Source organism: Seriola aureovittata, chromosome 5 (assembly GCF_021018895.1).
Source record: "Seriola aureovittata isolate HTS-2021-v1 ecotype China chromosome 5, ASM2101889v1, whole genome shotgun sequence".
In the NCBI taxonomy this organism is placed as follows: Eukaryota; Metazoa; Chordata; class Actinopteri; order Carangiformes; family Carangidae; genus Seriola; species Seriola aureovittata.
Window position 1 is genome coordinate 11,767,745 of NC_079368.1, and position 16,923 is coordinate 11,784,667.

Below are 16,923 nucleotides of genomic sequence, written 5' to 3' on the forward strand. Positions count from 1 at the left end.
TAAAAATGAAATATTCTTATCAAGGCAGTTATGGCAATAATGAGCCAAGAAGAGTACAGCGTGTACATCAAGTGCATGCGCTGAGGAACGTTGAAATGGATGATTCACAGTCTTGCAGTCCTCAGGGTCTCTGTGTCCCCAGCAGGACACCATACAGTCATCCTCAGTTTGGCAACAAAAAGCTTCACATAATTATACATAGAGAGGGAGGAATCTTCCTCTCATCTAGCATCAAAGCAGCCAAGCCACCCCTAGCCACATGCAAATCTATCCGGAAACGCATACATACAGACAATGGAGTTCACTGTAGTGCTACGAACATATGCTGCATACCCACAGTACACGCACATTCAAACACACACATAATTTTCCAAAGAGTAAAATAATGGCCTAGAATTTTTTTGAACAGCGATCTGCAGAGACAGTTTGTCCTTTGGGAGCACTTTCTCCTGGTGGTGACCTGATTGGGTGGCTGGCGTTCTGCGCTGCTGTTATGCTATTCCCTGAATGGTTGGCAGCCCAGGGGGAGGACAGCAGTTAGCCAGTTCTCTCTCATCTCTGGCCAAATGCCTGGATAACCCTCAGGGAGGAGAATCCAGGGACTGTGTTGGAAATTGTTATTATTGTACTTAACTTTATCATTGGGAGAGTACACTTAAAGAAACATTGTGAGTCAGCTTGTCACACTTAAAGCAGCCATTTGTCCTATATGTTGATCCACATGCATGTAGAGCTATCCAAAGAAGGAAACACAATAAAGTCCTCACGGTATTTTCAGTGCTGTAATATTGAAGAGAAGTGAGGTAAATTTCAAGTGGTAACTTTACAAAGAGACAGCAGAAGGAGACACTCAGGTTTAGAACCAACCATAATAAGAGTTACTGACAGAATGTGAAGGTACTATTTATGAGATGTAACATATTTACTTACTAAATTGTGATGAATTCACATCTTAACTAAACATAAAGGAGAGAGAAGTGAACTCTTTAACATTATGTTCTCACAAACTTCTAGATCAGAGGGACCAGGGTAGCTCTGCTTATGTTTGTAGTCCCATCACTTTGCTCCTGTTTTACTTTGTCTTTTAATAAGACTTTCCAAACATTATATATGTGCAGCAAATGTGGAGAGGTCAGACCCTGATATGTTTTAGTGTTAGTTTTAAATGATACCCAGCTACCTCTCATGTCACGTCTCAACAGTTACCTGCATTTTTATATTATATATTTATGTATGATAACAGTACATTATTAAGTCTTTTTTTACACACTGCCCAGATGTTTACGAACTGTATATACCATCAGGCTTTTTTCCTTGCTATAACACATTAAACCTTGCACAAAACATTCACTTGTTTGTCTTTGTCTCCTTTCCAGCTGCTGTTGCGCAACTTCAACCGAGTTAGGCGCTGCATCATGTTCCTTATCAACACAGGCTGCTACATCAACAGCTGCTTCGAATGGGACTCTCCACAGAGGAGCATCTGTGCTTTTGTGGTACGTAGAGGTGCATTTACATATACAGTACCATAAATTGTAGCATATCATTTAAAAATGTGCACATTCACCAGACATGAAGAACGATTACTTTATTGCAGCAAATAAAGTAATTGATTATGCCGTATTATTAGAATTGTTATTAACAATCTCAGAAATGTACCTAAATGTAGTTGAGCTTACTTTTTGGCATAGAAAAATTACTTCACACTTTTTGAAATGAAATGAACTCCACTCATGTTGATTCGTCAGTACTACTGACAAACCAAACAATAGTCATGTAACTGATCACACATTTTATGGAGGTTTTAACACACACACACACACACACACACACACACACACACACACACACACACACACACACACACAGAGAGAGGGTAAAAGAGTGACATGTTCACAGAGGCTGTAGGACCATTTCTGCTAACAAAGTACGGAGCTCTCGCTGGTAATTGCACACTCAAACACGAGAGAGTGTTGATGTCTCAAGCACAGTTAAGTACATTCCCCCACAGTAACCTCCCACTGTTACTGTTACTCACACACTCAAATATCTTGATATGATAGTCTCGATTAACTTCTTTTTCTGGCTTTGGATTAAATGTACAAGCACACTTGGTAAATACTTGGCAAATGTCTGTTTTGTTGCTGGGAATGAGTAGAGAGTTGGTGTTACGGCTTATACCCCATCTTAAATGAGACCCTCAGACATCTTAGAAAACTTAGAAGATGCAACTATAATCTATTGAAGTGTGACAAGCTGTTGCTGCAGACAGTGGAAATGGCAGCCTCTCCCATCAGCCTCCTCTTCATCCTCTCTCTCTCCCCTGTCATCTGTGTCTGGTATTAAAAGGTGAAGTGTAATTGGACAGCAGAGCTATCAGTAAAAGACATTCTCCTGCAGGGCAGTGAGTGGCTGCATATAGGTTCCTACCCTAAAGATGACAGAGCAGGCATTTAATCCTGTCTGGTTTAGTGTCCTGACTTAAGTAGCTACAGGACAGGTGGACCCGCCCCGCCCCAGCCCTTTACCATGGGAGCACTAAGTGTCTCCACAGCAGACATTAGGCATTAGCAGCATTTGGCTGTCTGACACCAGTTTCATCTCTGCAGGGGATGCATGTGTGTATGTGTGTGTTTGTACAGCGGGTCACAGTGTCATCACAAGACATGGGTCAGAAGAGACATAGTATTGATCAGTTAACATTTTCCCTCTGTGCGCGCGAGCCTGGCTCATGCATGTACGTTTGCATTTTCTCTCTTGTAAGACTGAACTAGGCACAAGCCCTCATGTCTTATCTTTTAGAAATAAATGAAAATGTCAGACAAAAAAAAAAAAAATGTCGAGGAATTCGCACAAAACAAGGTCACTTCAGAATTGCCAGTCTACGTGGTGAATGGAGGATGCAGCCTTGGATAGTGCAGCCTCCATGTCAGCACACAAACACACACGCGTGCATGCCTTGTATAGCTCTTCACCCTTTTTGAAAACACAGCTTACAGTACATCCATTTCTGAGTAACAGTGCCAACTATTCATATCCTCATTGTACTCACTTAAATTCAAAGTATTCAGATGACGATAAAGGATGTATCTAGGCCAAGGACATAGCGTTTTATAGTTTATACAAAGTCTGAAATTTAGGTGTCATTGTGTGTCCCCCCCCCCTTGTCTCGCTCTTTTGGGAGTCTGTTATGGTAGGAGTATGCACTTAGCTAAAAGCATCAGAGTATTTAGGGCCCCTCTCTACACAGGTACTCCCTCCCTCCCTTCCCTTCCATTTCTTCATCCTTCTCTCATTTCTCCCTCACTTTGAGAGGCCTCTTAATCACTTCGCTCATCTCTTTAAGTGGGTTTTTATGGGGGGCCATCTGGCCAAGGTGGTGCGTTCATGAAGTTGTACGGCTGTGTGTGATTATGGGCATGTGTGTCTGTTCACATGTTCACGTGTGTTTCTGTCTGGCTGTCTTTCTGCACAGATGTTTCACTTAACTTTCCGACGTGGCTGTAGCTACAGAGGTGGAGTTGTGGGTAATTCAAGCTATAAACTTACAAATGTGTGCACTTTTTAACTGCTAAGTAAGCCTGGGGGGTGGTGGATTTAAGTGTGTTCATATATTTGTGGGTTATTGTGAACTCTGTAGGACAATGCAGTTGTCGTACTGTGTCACTTCACAACATTCCCTCCACAAACGCACTCAAAATTTTCTTCATGGTTCCTTACTCTCCTTCTGCCCAGTTCTGCAATGCCAGCCGCCCATTAGTACCAGCTGTGATTAGTGTGTATGTCGTGTGTGTTTTGTGTGCATGTGAGAGAAAGACAGATATCTCATAGTCTCACATGCATCCTTTCTCTCTCTCGCTCTCTCTCTCTCTCACACCCACACTGCTGTCACCCACCCATCCCGACAGTGAATCAGCCACCGTGGCAGCTTTGCCTGAGGCGTTGGCACAATGGACGGGACTGGAGTTACCTCCTGTCCTGCATGATGGGTGGTGTGTGCATGTGTATGTGTGTGTGTAAGCGTGTGTGTGTGTGTGTGTGTGTGTGGTTGAGTCTTAGTGTCTCTCCGTCTCCCTGTCTCGAGGTTAAGCGTCTGCTTCCTTTCTCCACACCTGCAAGCTGAGTGTCCCTCCCTTCTATCCATCCATCCATTCCTGCCCCTCTTTATCTCTCTCTCTCTCCCCTCCCCTCCCCTCCCTTTGCCTTCCCTCCCGGAGAGTCGAGGCCATTGTGGGGCTGAGCGGTGTTGGGTTCTGTTCTCCCGCTGCTGCCAGCTCTCCCCACGGCCCCTGCAAGACAAGGCTGTTATTGCCCCAGGGACCGCAGGCCTCAGCAGCTCTTCCTCCAAACAAATTTGCTGTAACTTTATCTGCAATTGGGCCCTGAATTGGGAGCAAATAGAGGCAGCTTTGTGAAGCTCGGGGAAGGGCGAGGGCAGCGAGCTGAGGGTTGTTGGGGAGGCAGGGGAAATGATACCAAGCTCTTTTATGTCAGGCAAAGTAGGACTCTTATCAGGAAGAGAGCCCAGACAAGGGAGCTACTTCTAGAGGAAACTGGAGCACCTATCACCTGCTTTGCATTTAGATAAAAATTCACCCTGCTGAAATAAAAAAGGGAAAAAAAAAAAGAAGCAAAGACAGGTACAGAAGCAACTATTGGAGTGTGTGTGTGTGTGTTTGCACATGTCTGGCTGGCAGTTTGATACACACATATACACACACTCAGTGCAGAGACGCCATAGCAGTCACTGGTACACACCACTCCAGGTCTCTTTAAATTGCTCCTTTGACTCCTCTTCAAAGAACCTATCTAACTTTTAAAAGTTTTAAAGTCTGGATTTCGTCTTTGCCCACAGCAAGGGACAGCTTTGAAAGATCTACTTTCACATTTTACTGCTCTCCTGATTTGCAAAATGAATGATAGTTGAAATATAGTGGCATGACTAACAGAGAATACCAAGTCAGAGTTTAATCACCAGAGATAGAGACTGAACAGAAAATGCGTGAGGCCCTTTGTTGAGGAGTGAGAAATTCAGCATCCGTACTTCTCATAGGTACCAGCGTGCAGTTGCAGTACTGTGGCCATAAATCTGTGGATGCTTTATTTTATTTTTCTATGGTATTACGAAATGACTGGCTTTGACACATTGGTTTTAGCTTTTTTTTCATTGGATGAACAGCATTAATTGTGGTGTAGATCTATGTTCTGCAGGAGTACAGCAGGGGGCAGTCTAGCACCACTGAATGATGGGAAGGTCCGGTCACAAACAGGACACAGTCTCCCTCCCTCTCTAGTTCCCTCGAACTTAACAGGACTTCTACTTGGTATCTGGCAACACTTAGTGCCAGCATGGAAATTGATGTAAGAGAGATAAAGGGGAACTCTGAAATCCAAACTTCAGTTTCACTCCACTGAGACAGAGCAGGGGGAAAGTTAGCCTGGTGTGTGGTTAATGTAAGCCAAAGTACTGAATATTACCCTCCCACAGTGCTGCGGCGCAGAGCCGTAAGGACACGGGTTGTGTTTTGAAACAAATAATGCAAGATACAACTCTCAATGTGCCGTACTGGTTGCTTGAATAAAACATTTTCACTTCTCTGTTTTGTTAAGGTTTTTAATGCATCTTCTTGTGTAGAGGGGATTTCTTAATATTAAAAGAAAGCATCAAAGATAATAACAAAATGAAATCCAACTACAGAGACTTGTCAGAATAATTTAGTTTACTAAATTTGTGTATGGGTACTTTAGCCAAAATATTACAAATTATGCTGCCATGGCTTTGCTTTGTTCATGTTTGTGATTGTCTATTTTAATAATATGTCTCATTTGAATTTCAACTTCAGCTCAGATGTGAAGTTTGCCCAGTTCAAATGTAGCCTTTAACTGTATTTGAAATGGTTTAGCAGATTTGACAGTGGAAAATATTATTTTACTTTGCTTAGTGACAAGCGAATAGTTTTGTTCTGACATTTCAGTGGATTTCACCAAGGACTTGTTGAAGCACATATAATTAGAAAATAAAGTATGATACATTTTTTATGACAAAAAAAGATTTGGTGTATAAAGGAAAATTGTTATTTCATTTTTCACTTCTTTTTATTTTTCCTCAACAGGGAGTCATTTTGGAAACACAAATGTCCACTTTCAACCAAATAATCTAAACTCACTCTAAAATTGATATTGACATATAACTGTTCCTTGGTAGTTGAGATAATCACCAACAATATTTTATACAATGATATCATGACAATGAGAAACAGAGTACAGCACCCTTTTTGGTTTTGGACAAGTCTAAGTTCCACATTTATTTGCATCATTACTTCTCTGTTTGATGCTCTCAAAACAAAATTTGAAAGTTTGCATAATTTAAATAAAATAAAGGCTTATATACAAAGAGACAAACATACTGACTGAGTTATATTTTTACATTACCACGCTGGTAAGACTTCAGCAGTATTAAACAGAAAAGCAAGAGCGGGACACGGTGAGCTCTCCTCTGTATGCGTGTTCAGATATTCACTATGAAGCATCACCGTCCACTACATAATGTGTTTCTGACCACACAGAGTCATCTACAAATTATTCCCATAGACTACATCTGGAGATTCATTTGCCATTTTCCTCTCCTCAATCCAGCATGTTTTCATTGTTTTTTTTTTCCTCTGCCTTTTTCTGGTCACTGACATACACAGCAGGCTGCTTCCCACTCCCTCTTCCCCAGGCAAAGAGCCTGCTATCTGGTGTAGCAAGCGATGGGGGGTGGCTGTGCTCATCCAGTCCTGGTGGAAAGGTCCAGGCACTGCAGGGCCCCTATTACCCTGCCGGGGGGTATGGAGACGGGGCAGAGCTGGCCACTGCTGAGCCCGGGTGTCCGGTTCCTCTAGCTGCCAGTCAAAACTTCGCCCTCAGCTACTATAACCAAATGGAGGAAGATGAAGGGGGACGACAGGTTAAACAACCTCAGGCATGTGGTGAAGAAAGTGAGATTTAAAAAAAGAAAAAAAAACCAACATAAAATAGGGTTTTAAGGTTCAATATACACATCAGGACAGTGAGGAGCAATTAATTTGTCCGTTGTGCAATAATGATACTATGAGCGATTAGAGATCGAGACAGTAAATATATTTACAGTACAACATATGCCTGCTGCTGGTTATATTTATATCAGAGTATCTGAAAGGAGCAGTGTGTGTATGCATGAAGATGTTTGTAAGTGTGCAGTTATTTATAGCTTCTACCAGAATAGATTTAAAACACGTGAGCTCCTTTGTTCGTTTGATTGAAGTCATGTTTCTGCACCTCTGTTGCACATTGTTTAGTTAGAGATTATTCCAGAGTTTATCAGTGTTACAGATAATATAGTTTTGTAAATTATAATAATTTATAGGAAGATGGATAATTTTAGAATGGTTAAATTTTGTGGAGAAACTGTGTTTGTGAACATTTGTTATGTTTGTGTGTGTGCGAGTTTCTGTTGCTGAGTTTTCACAGTCCTAACAGCTTTTTATGATGAATGAAGGGAAATGGTTGTGTTTCTTATTAGTATACAAATATGAATTATTGAATAGATTCTTTCTAATACTCCTACACAGCTGTATTAGAGTTAAAGACTTTGTGTATGTGAGAAAGTGAAGTTGAGCCTGAGAGAGACAGAGAAAGATTTTGAGCCTTTTGGGAGATTTTGTTGTTGCACCAAGGCCATTCAGGTTTATTTGAAGATGAAATTTAGCTGTGAGCATTATGCAAATGCACTGGTCATTTCTAATATTTAATTTATGCCTCTTTTTGCTTTTGTACACCCAGTGTCTGTTAATTTTACATGAAGTTATTGTTCTGTTCAAAAGTTTGGATATGAGCCTGTCAAACTTTCCTCTGCGAGAGGGGGGAAAAAGTTGAGAAAATTTAATTGTTTTAATTGCGTTGTTATTGTGAGGAGTTGTTTGCATTGATATTCAGATGCATATGTTTGCCTGTGTGTGTGTGTGGGTGGGTGGGTGTATGGGTGAAAGGAATATGAAATACCAACAGCACAGTGCGCGAGTGTGTGTGCAGTTAAGTGTCCGACTGGTTCCAGTACAGCAACAGCAGACCTGCATACGCAGTCTTGAGGGGCTGTTGAACTTCATATTCACATTAACCTTGGACTGTAGACACAATGAAGAGCTTGATTTTTTTTTTTTTTTTTTTTTATCCTCCCCTCTCTCTCTGTCTATTTCCGTCGTACACTCACACACACTCACACACACACACAAATAAAACAATTTGATTGTTGATTATTAAGCTTCCTATGTCTCTTGTTGATATTATTCAGCCAAACAGGATAGATCATAATTGGTACACAGACCAATAAATCAGCTTTATACAGTAATAGTCTCAATTTCACCACTCTTAAAAGTTTCCCATCAAAACTGATTGTTAAACAGGGATGCATTTCCATAAAGAGAGTAATTAATTTCAAATCTTCTTTGCTCATATTTGAAATAATGGATTTCTTGTACTTGAATTTGATAAATATATTTTGCTAGTGAAGATTGAGCATTAGGCATGGTTTGCATTTTCAGCATTTCTTAATAGTTGCTACTGAGGTTTTATCAACCATGAAATTCCTCTGTATACTTAAACATGAAATTATTAAAAAAAGAATAAGATATTATAAACTTACTTTTGTTCTATTTGTTTCTGACAGATTTTATCCTCATGAAAATATCCTATCTCTACCATCTTAACCTTTAAAAATCGGCACACTGTTTTCTCACATTTGATACAATACTGCCGTGAAATAACAATCTTCCGTCATTAGCAATTTTACTTTCCCACAGATCTCTTCTCCCGACCACCGCAATAATCTGCTGTCAGAGGCTAAAGAGACCTGCCAAAACCAGAATACAGGGTTTTAGGAAAGGTTAATTTTCAGATGGTACTTTGCTTGTTTGGTGATGAGAGGGGAGGTATAGAGGTTATGGTTTTGGCAGATGGGTGCAGAGAAGGTTAGAGATGGGGCATATTAGTCTTTTGGGGTAAGAGAGAGGGTTTTGGAGCTTGGAGTGACAGGGTTAGGGACTCGGGGTGTGGGGTGTTTGAGGTCACATGCTGGGGTTTGGGCTTGAGTATGGAAGGGTCAGCAATGACGTGCTGCGGCTGAAACGGTACATGACCTCAACCTCTCGGGTGATTGGCATGGAGGAAAGAGACTCTGACGGCTTGTACTCATCCTCCTCCTCGTCCTCCTCCTCAGATGAGGGCCCAGAATGCCTTGAGGGTCAGGGTGTTGAACCTAGGCTCACCGACACCAGGCCTGTACCTTTGTTGAAGCAAAGCCTTATTTTTACGCTTTGTTCCATGGTGGTTATGATTCTGCATATGAATGTGTTTGAATGTGTGTTGTTTCCAGTCGCACATATGGTCGGCGTACGTTCTCAGGGGTTTGCCTCATGAGGGTCAATATGGGGTCTTGAATGTATACATTGTTAACCCTCACTGTTCTTACTTTTTTGTTCTCCCCTTTCTTTACTGATGGTTTTGTCTTTTTCTCTCTCATCAGCTTTTTGTCATCGTCGTGTGGAACTTTGAACTCTATATGATTCCTCTGGCGTTGCTGCTGCCTTTGGCCTGGAACTACATCCTCATCGTGTCAGGGAAGGATACCAGGCAAGACGTGGTGAGTAACCCAGTCGCTTCTCGATAACCCTCCGCCTTTCTTTCATTTCACTGTAAAACCCTCTTTCCATAGACAATGCCGGGTTAAAACTCAGACACCATTGTTTTATGGCGACATTCGCTCTTGTTTTATTTATGACATTAATCACATTTACTTACGTTTCATTCCTGTGATACTGGACTTAATACAAACAATACATATTTGTGATGTAAAAATTGTGACACGATTGTGATGAGATGAATGAGAATGCTAAATACTTTTGTAAAGAAACAACAAGAAGATGAACAAAATACAAACTCATTTAGAATATACTTTTTCATTAAATTGCAGTTGTAAACTTTGCGGAAATTGGAATTTAATTTAAAAAAATCTCTCTACTGATTTTTTTTTTTTTTTTTTTTTTTTTTAAATAACTCCATCTGCCCCTTGAGGTGCTGCATTCTCAGTGCAATCTCACATTTCTCACTTCGCCTTCTTTCAGGCAAAGAAAAGGGAGAAATAATAGGCTGTCACCTTGAGCTACGTTACGCCACTTACCTGGTAGTATATTTATTTAATTCATTTATTTTTATCTCTTATACCAATTAAATGATGTCAAAGCAATGTCATGGAGAAACAGACATGTTTTAATCATGGCCAGGCACATTTGGAGAGTAGAGAGTGAAAACGAGAGAGAGGACTGGACTATGGAGTGAGCGTGAACAATGAAGTGATTAATTTTAATAAGTGCCTTTTTTCCAAGACACTGTTGGAAATATCCAGTTAACAGACCTCAGATTTTCTCACAGACTCTCACCTGCTATATGTGTGTGTTTATCTCTTCATAAGGATTCTTTGGAGCAGTTAGATTGGATTGGATTTGGAAGACGTATTAAATCCAGTCATTATAATCAAATCTAATTTCTGTGTGTCATTGTGATATTAAACATAAAAATGAAATTAGATGTAAACTGTACATATCTGTTTATTTGTTGAGTCTTTAGAGCTAAGATCCTCTACTTATAAGCCTCTATTTCCATATTATAAAAAGTTGACAATAAAATCAGCAAAATACAAGCCATATGAGACAGATACAATCCTTCAGTTACTCAACAGTAACCTGGTGGTTAGGTTAGTAGTTTGTGGTATGCACATAGATTTGAAGGTTAGCAATTGCAAATAGTTTCACAGACAAACTAAAACCCCTAATTTGTGAATGACACAGACTTAAATTTCAGAGGACACTTTTCCCCGCCTGTAGATGGCGACATTGCTTGACAAAAAAAAATCACACAAGCCATAAGACAAAACCCAGCATGATGATTCTTCCCCCTACCTGCTGCTTGTATTTGTTTAGATCTAATGATATTCTTTCCCCATGCACTTCCTAATTAAAATGAGGCACCAAAGGTGACATATTCTCATAATGTGCCACTCACTTCACATGCAAGTAAGTACATGCAACTCCCACTTCATGCAGAATTGCTTTTCTTTCCTTCTTGAAAGGGACTATTGTGTCTCAAGTACCTCAGGAATTGGTTGGAACATTAAGACATGTTGATACTATTGATACTTGTATGGCAAGTGCCTTTTAGTACGACAATACTGTTCTTCTCGGTTGTACAAAGTTGTCCTATGGTCAGAGACAAGAGGAGATATAGACACTGTACTCTCATAGGATTTTAAATTTCACAGTTTTTAATATTTGAGACTGTCCTAGCAGCATCAGAGCATTGTCATTTTGATTGAAGTGTACTTCCACATTTATTCCAAGAATCCTGGACAGCGTATTTTTGACTCACTTTAACTTAGGTTCGTCATGATATAAAACAGTACCATTTTAAAACTCTTGCCACCAACTATTTCTTGCAGCTTGTCTTGAAGTTAGTCTTTTGGATTTCTTGTCTAGCTACAATCCAAGCTGAAGGATTTTTTTTTTGAAGGTTGCTTCAATATTGTCATCTTCATAGTGTGGTTTGAGGGTGTCTGGTTGAATTTAAACAACACATCTGCTTGGGACACTGGGCTGAAGAGCTCACTAATGTCAGGAAAGTTGTTTTTTTTTGTTTTTTTTGCCATGAGAACACTGCTATGAGTGTCTCATATGTGACCTTTCAATTTCGGCTGTCGAACATGAGCACAGTCAGCAATGGCTTTAAGTGAGTGTGTTGTGTACTTCTCACAGTGCGACATGCTTGATATGTGTGGATTTGAGCGTCGTTGCTGCTACTGGCTTTTTGGAAGCACTGTGGAGAGGTTGGTTTGAGCTGGTGGTGAGATAGTCAGGGGGCAAATACGCTGTGCGAGAGATCGGGATAGCAGAAGGGTATATTTCCTATAAGTGAATGTGCAGGTGTTTGCATTGCACATGAATACTGAATACTGTGTGTCTGATGTAGTCTGCTATGTTCCCTTTCATTCCAAGGTTATAATTCTGGCACAACCAGAGTATAGAACTACAGCTCTTGCGAACACACACACACACACACACACGCACACACACACACACGCACATCCATTTGCATGAGTCACTCCAGGTGCACGTGTGTGTGGTATTTCCATGTGTGTGGGAAAATACAGTGTGTGTGTGTGTGTACACGGAGATAAAAGTCTGTGTGTGTCATGTCTAAAAAATATGTGTGTATTTGTGCATGTATGCTTACAAGAGTATGCATCGGCGTGGGTCTGCACATATATTCTTTGCAGCAATATATCCGATGAAAGTGGGATTAATTGTCAAAGATCAGCACCATTAATGCTCCTTTTCTTGCCGCTGTGACAGTTGTGCTGAACAGTACAGAGCAGCACGGGCGACACAAAGACGATTCTTTGACAATCATCGTCTCGCTTGTCTCGGCGTTGAAGTCTTACTGCCTCAAGATTGGTGAATGTGATGAACCTTCTCTCCTTCCTCCATCATCAACTCTCTGCCTCCTTCAGATGTGATATTACTGTCTTCTGTCAAATTTGAATTCCGTGCAGTAAAAGTAATGTGCCATGGTGAAAGCGTTCATTATTTTAAGACATTTGCGTTTTCCAAATGCTGTACACACACCCTCTAATACACACATTCAGACACAAGTATCCCCCGAGTCCTGTCCCTGTTTGTTTTCAGACAGAGTTTCCCAATCTGCAGCAGTACAGGGGGGAAGTGTGTACAGCGAGAGCTTACAGTATCTGCGTTCTTTGCTTCCTCTCCCAGTCCCCTGGATTCCTCTTCCGAGTCTTTATCAAGCTGAAGTCACGGACGACTCACTGTTTCCCTCTCACACTTGGCAGTGAACAGAAAAGAATAGAAAAGAAAACAAGGGAAAAAGGCTTTCTAATTACTTTAAACAACACACCAAATTAAAGCATTGTGCTGAGCTGAGCAAGGGTCAGCATCCGGAGCGCTGCGGTTTTCCAGCAGTCTGGGGTGAGGGTAATGCCAAAGGAATCTCCGCTGAACTCGCTCTGAAGGGTGAAAGAGAGAGAGAGACAGATAGGCTGCGGGAAGAAAGAGAGAAAACAAAAAAAAAAAGTATACACTTGAGTATAGACTTCCTAATGAAGTGAAGGGCCTTGCTTCGTCTGATGGGTTCAATGTGGGGATCCTTCTCCGATTTTACACCACAACCACAGTCCATAGCACTGTCTATAGCAAATAAACAAACACAGTGTTCTCTACACGCTGTAATTCACCACTCAGGGTCACTGACTGTTGTGTGGTTACATGCTGCTTTGCAAACAGATCCTGGATCAGAGCTCCTTACCCTCGCCCCAACCTTGACCGGTACCTGCTAAGCAGTCGGAGCGACCTCAGAACAGCGATTAAAGGAGGCGACGCACCAGCAAGGTCATCGACCTCCTCTCTTATCATGTAGCACTCTGACCCGTGAACCCTGACTCCTCAACACTGTTAGCTGACCTGTGTGCCATGCTGTAACATGCTCAATGAAACAAACAAGCAAAGAAGTTGACCTTTTATGCTTTTGAATATATGCAGAGGATGGTACTGCTTTTAGTTTGACATTCATAGCTGATAATGTACTCTCAAGGAAGGCTGCATTTCTTTGGAGTCCCTTATTGTAGGGAGGTGGAGGAGCACTTTAATGATATTACCATCTCCTCTCCATCTCTATCTTGTTTTGAAAACCTGGAACAGTTTGGGGCTGAGATCCATCCCAAGCCTGTTGCAAAGGAGGCTGCCAGTAGGTTGGGCTCGGTCAATCAGAGGACAGGCAGCTCTGCTGCAAGAGAAAAAGGCTGCAAGGCGCATGTGCACGCATGTGTGTTTCTTTTCATAGCAGTATTCATGTGTGCGCCTGCTTGCATGAGTGTATATGATCTGCGCTGAGATTAACGAGCAGGGACACTTCCCAATAGAAATCTTTCTTTGCTGTTCTGTTGGCCCAGAAAGGCGCTCACCAGATGTTATGAAGGTGTTAATTTCAGTGCAGGCTGTCGTAGAGGGCAAATACGAAACATGGTGATGTCTCTTTCTACCACAGGATGATGGGCAATTAGGCCTCGTCACACTGGAGGACCATCCTCTTTATCCCATACTTCAGACCATTACATAGATTCACCCACTGGATCTGCCAACCCATTACAGAAGAGAAGACCTTAATAGCCTGAAGATACTTCACACTTACAGACATGCCTCCTACAGCGATATAGAGCTCACTACTTTCAACCCACTCTATATCCTAAGTTCGAGCATTTCCCTAATAACAAATATAGAGTTTAATCTTCCTGATAGAGCCAAGTCACCCTTGAAAATAAAATAATTGACTATGGTTTTCTACTGATTTTTGTCATTTTGTATTTGTTTGAATCCATGTAGTTCTACTTGTATTGGTACCAGTTTAATCTTTATTTTACTGACTGTGAAGCACTCAGCATGGCAGCGGTATATTGTTCATTAGTGTAAAAAGAATCTGGTTTATTTCCAAGACAGTAATAATGTCTGATTTTATTTGAATATTGTACTTCATTGCCAATTTTATCTATTCTATTTTCTCCCTGATTTTGCATCTCAAAAAACTTTTCTGCATCTCTAAACACACTCTGCCGTGACATCTGCCCTCATTAAGAGACACACACAACACAGGTAGAGAAGAGTAAATATTAGGAAAGCTGGAAGGAAAAGAGGAAAGGCTGCCTATTATACCTCAACTCCTCCAGAAAGTCACACCTCCACTTTTCCCCCCATAAAACTGCAACTCTGGAAAGAAAAGGAGAATGAGAAAAGGAGATGGAGTGGGAGCAGGAGACAGAAAAAGACAGAGAGGTATTCAGAGAGACGGAGCGACAGAGAGACAGAGGCAGAGGAAAGCAGCGGTGGATGGCAGGCACTCCTCAGTGCAGAGTCAGACATGGCAGTTGGTGACAGGTGACAAAATCAAAAGGTCATGTCACTTTTAACTGGGAGCGCCTGTGCCCCGCTGATTTCCCTCGTGCCGCCCCGGCATCACCGCGCTCATCTCTGCTCCTCTCTGCTCCTCTCTGCTCCTCTCGCTGTCTCTCTGTCTCTGCTAAACTGCCAGATTGGATGGCAGGCTGGCAGGCAGAAAGACAGGCGACGGGCATAGTTTGAAGCGGGACGGGAGCATCGGGAGCATCAGGAATGCCACTACGGAATCCTCGCAGCCTCCCTTTTCATCATGTTGTCTCTCTTTCGCTTCCTTTCCCTCCATTTGTCTAACTCCCTTCATCACACTGAACCTTTGTAACTGTCTGTGCTCTTTGCTAACAACGTCAGCAGCTCAGGGTGTCTGCCTCAGTGTTTGTTGTTGTTTTGTCTATACAGTACACCCGCTGTAGCTGTTTGCAAGTTTTTCAGTTTAAACTTTGAGCTTAAGCCTACTGATGTGCATGAGTTTGTGTGCAATATAGCACATCAAGTATCTACCAGTTCAAGCCCTCTTTCCCACAACTGAGTGTAAAAAACAATAAGGCGATACAGTATCATCTGTCTAAGAAGGACAAACATCATATCACTGAATTCTCTGTATTTACTGACTGTCTCAACAACGCGTGAAATTGTGATTTCCTCTGAATAGCTGCTGAATCTCTGACTAAACATACTGGCTGATTTGTCAGCAAATAAGCAATGAGTCAATTATGTTAGCGATGCTTTCACTATTATCCTGTAACTCAAGCTTCTCCGATACTCACAGATTGGGTGTTGCTTTCAAGAATATGGAGCCACCCTTCTCGCCCCCACCCCCCGCCTGCAGCTCTGGTAGCACCCTGGCCTCACCCCTATCTAGCCCCCTGCTGGGTGAGCCCTGGCTGGGGCAGTGCAGATGGAAGGGCCCCCCTCTGAGGGCCACGGCTCTGACAGCTTGTGAAGGGCCTGTGTGGGTCAGCCAGGCTCAGCCAGCAGCCCTTATCAGACACACAGCCCTCCCCCAGTCTGCAGAAACTGTGGTGTAGGCAATATGTAGACACGCAGACACACACACACACACACACACACACACACACACACACACACACACACAGACACACATACACATACACTCATGGACAGTGCATACAAAGTAGGGCCTTGAGATCCCCCAGCCAGCCAGTTGGCCAAACCTCAGCAGCTGGAGAGGTTAAAACCCCCTCACGTATCAAAGAGGAAGAGCAGCAGGAGGATGGAGGGAGGGAGGGATAGAGGAATGGGAGAAAAAAGGAGGAGAAAGTATATCTTCATGTTCACCGGGATGTCTGCCTCGGCGTCAATTCCCCCTGCGGCTGTCATTGGGAAGGTTAGGAGGGGAGATAGTGGATCTCAGCCCAGCCAGGGAGAGAGTAGAACGAGTATAGAGGCATTTCAGAGAGTGAAAATAATGTGGCTTGTAGACTAGTTCAGGTAGTAGATTTTTACTTTACCTCTGTGGAGTTTGTGTGTTTGTGTATGTGTGCGTGTACACTTGTTTCATTGATTCAGACAGGGTCTATTCTGTTTTACCATGAAAGTAGCATCTTTCCACTCAAAGTGCAGTTTGTTTTTTGTTACTGACTTGTCATGTTAGGTTTAAACTCTCCTGTATGTCTCCATAAAGTGTAGTCATATGAATAAGGATAAGTATGTCTAGTTAATTACTTAGTTACCATTTCTTAATTCTTTTATTTAATATTTGGGAAATATTTTCTACATTTCTAAACCTTGCCTGTATCCTCAGTTTAAAACTTGCTGTGGCTTTTTCTATAAGGTACAGTCATACTGCTAATCCTCCAACATCAAACTCAGAGTTTACTTTGAGTTAAGGTTGATACAACCAGACATTGTGCTCCAGATACTGCATAGCTTC

General features: G+C 41.9%; 1 protein-coding gene across 6 annotated transcripts in view; it reads left to right on the plus strand.

Moving 5' to 3' along the window:
• mctp1a (multiple C2 domains, transmembrane 1a) overlaps window positions 1-16,923 on the plus strand; it is a 138,273-nt gene that overhangs the window by 90,401 nt on the left and 30,949 nt on the right. For all 6 annotated transcript variants that reach the window (XM_056376198.1, XM_056376199.1, XM_056376200.1 and 3 more), the window contains 2 exons: window positions 1,377-1,496; window positions 9,542-9,658. In XM_056376198.1, the coding sequence (XP_056232173.1) occupies window positions 1,377-1,496; window positions 9,542-9,658 (237 nt within the window). The remainder of the gene's footprint in view (window positions 1-1,376; window positions 1,497-9,541; window positions 9,659-16,923) is intronic.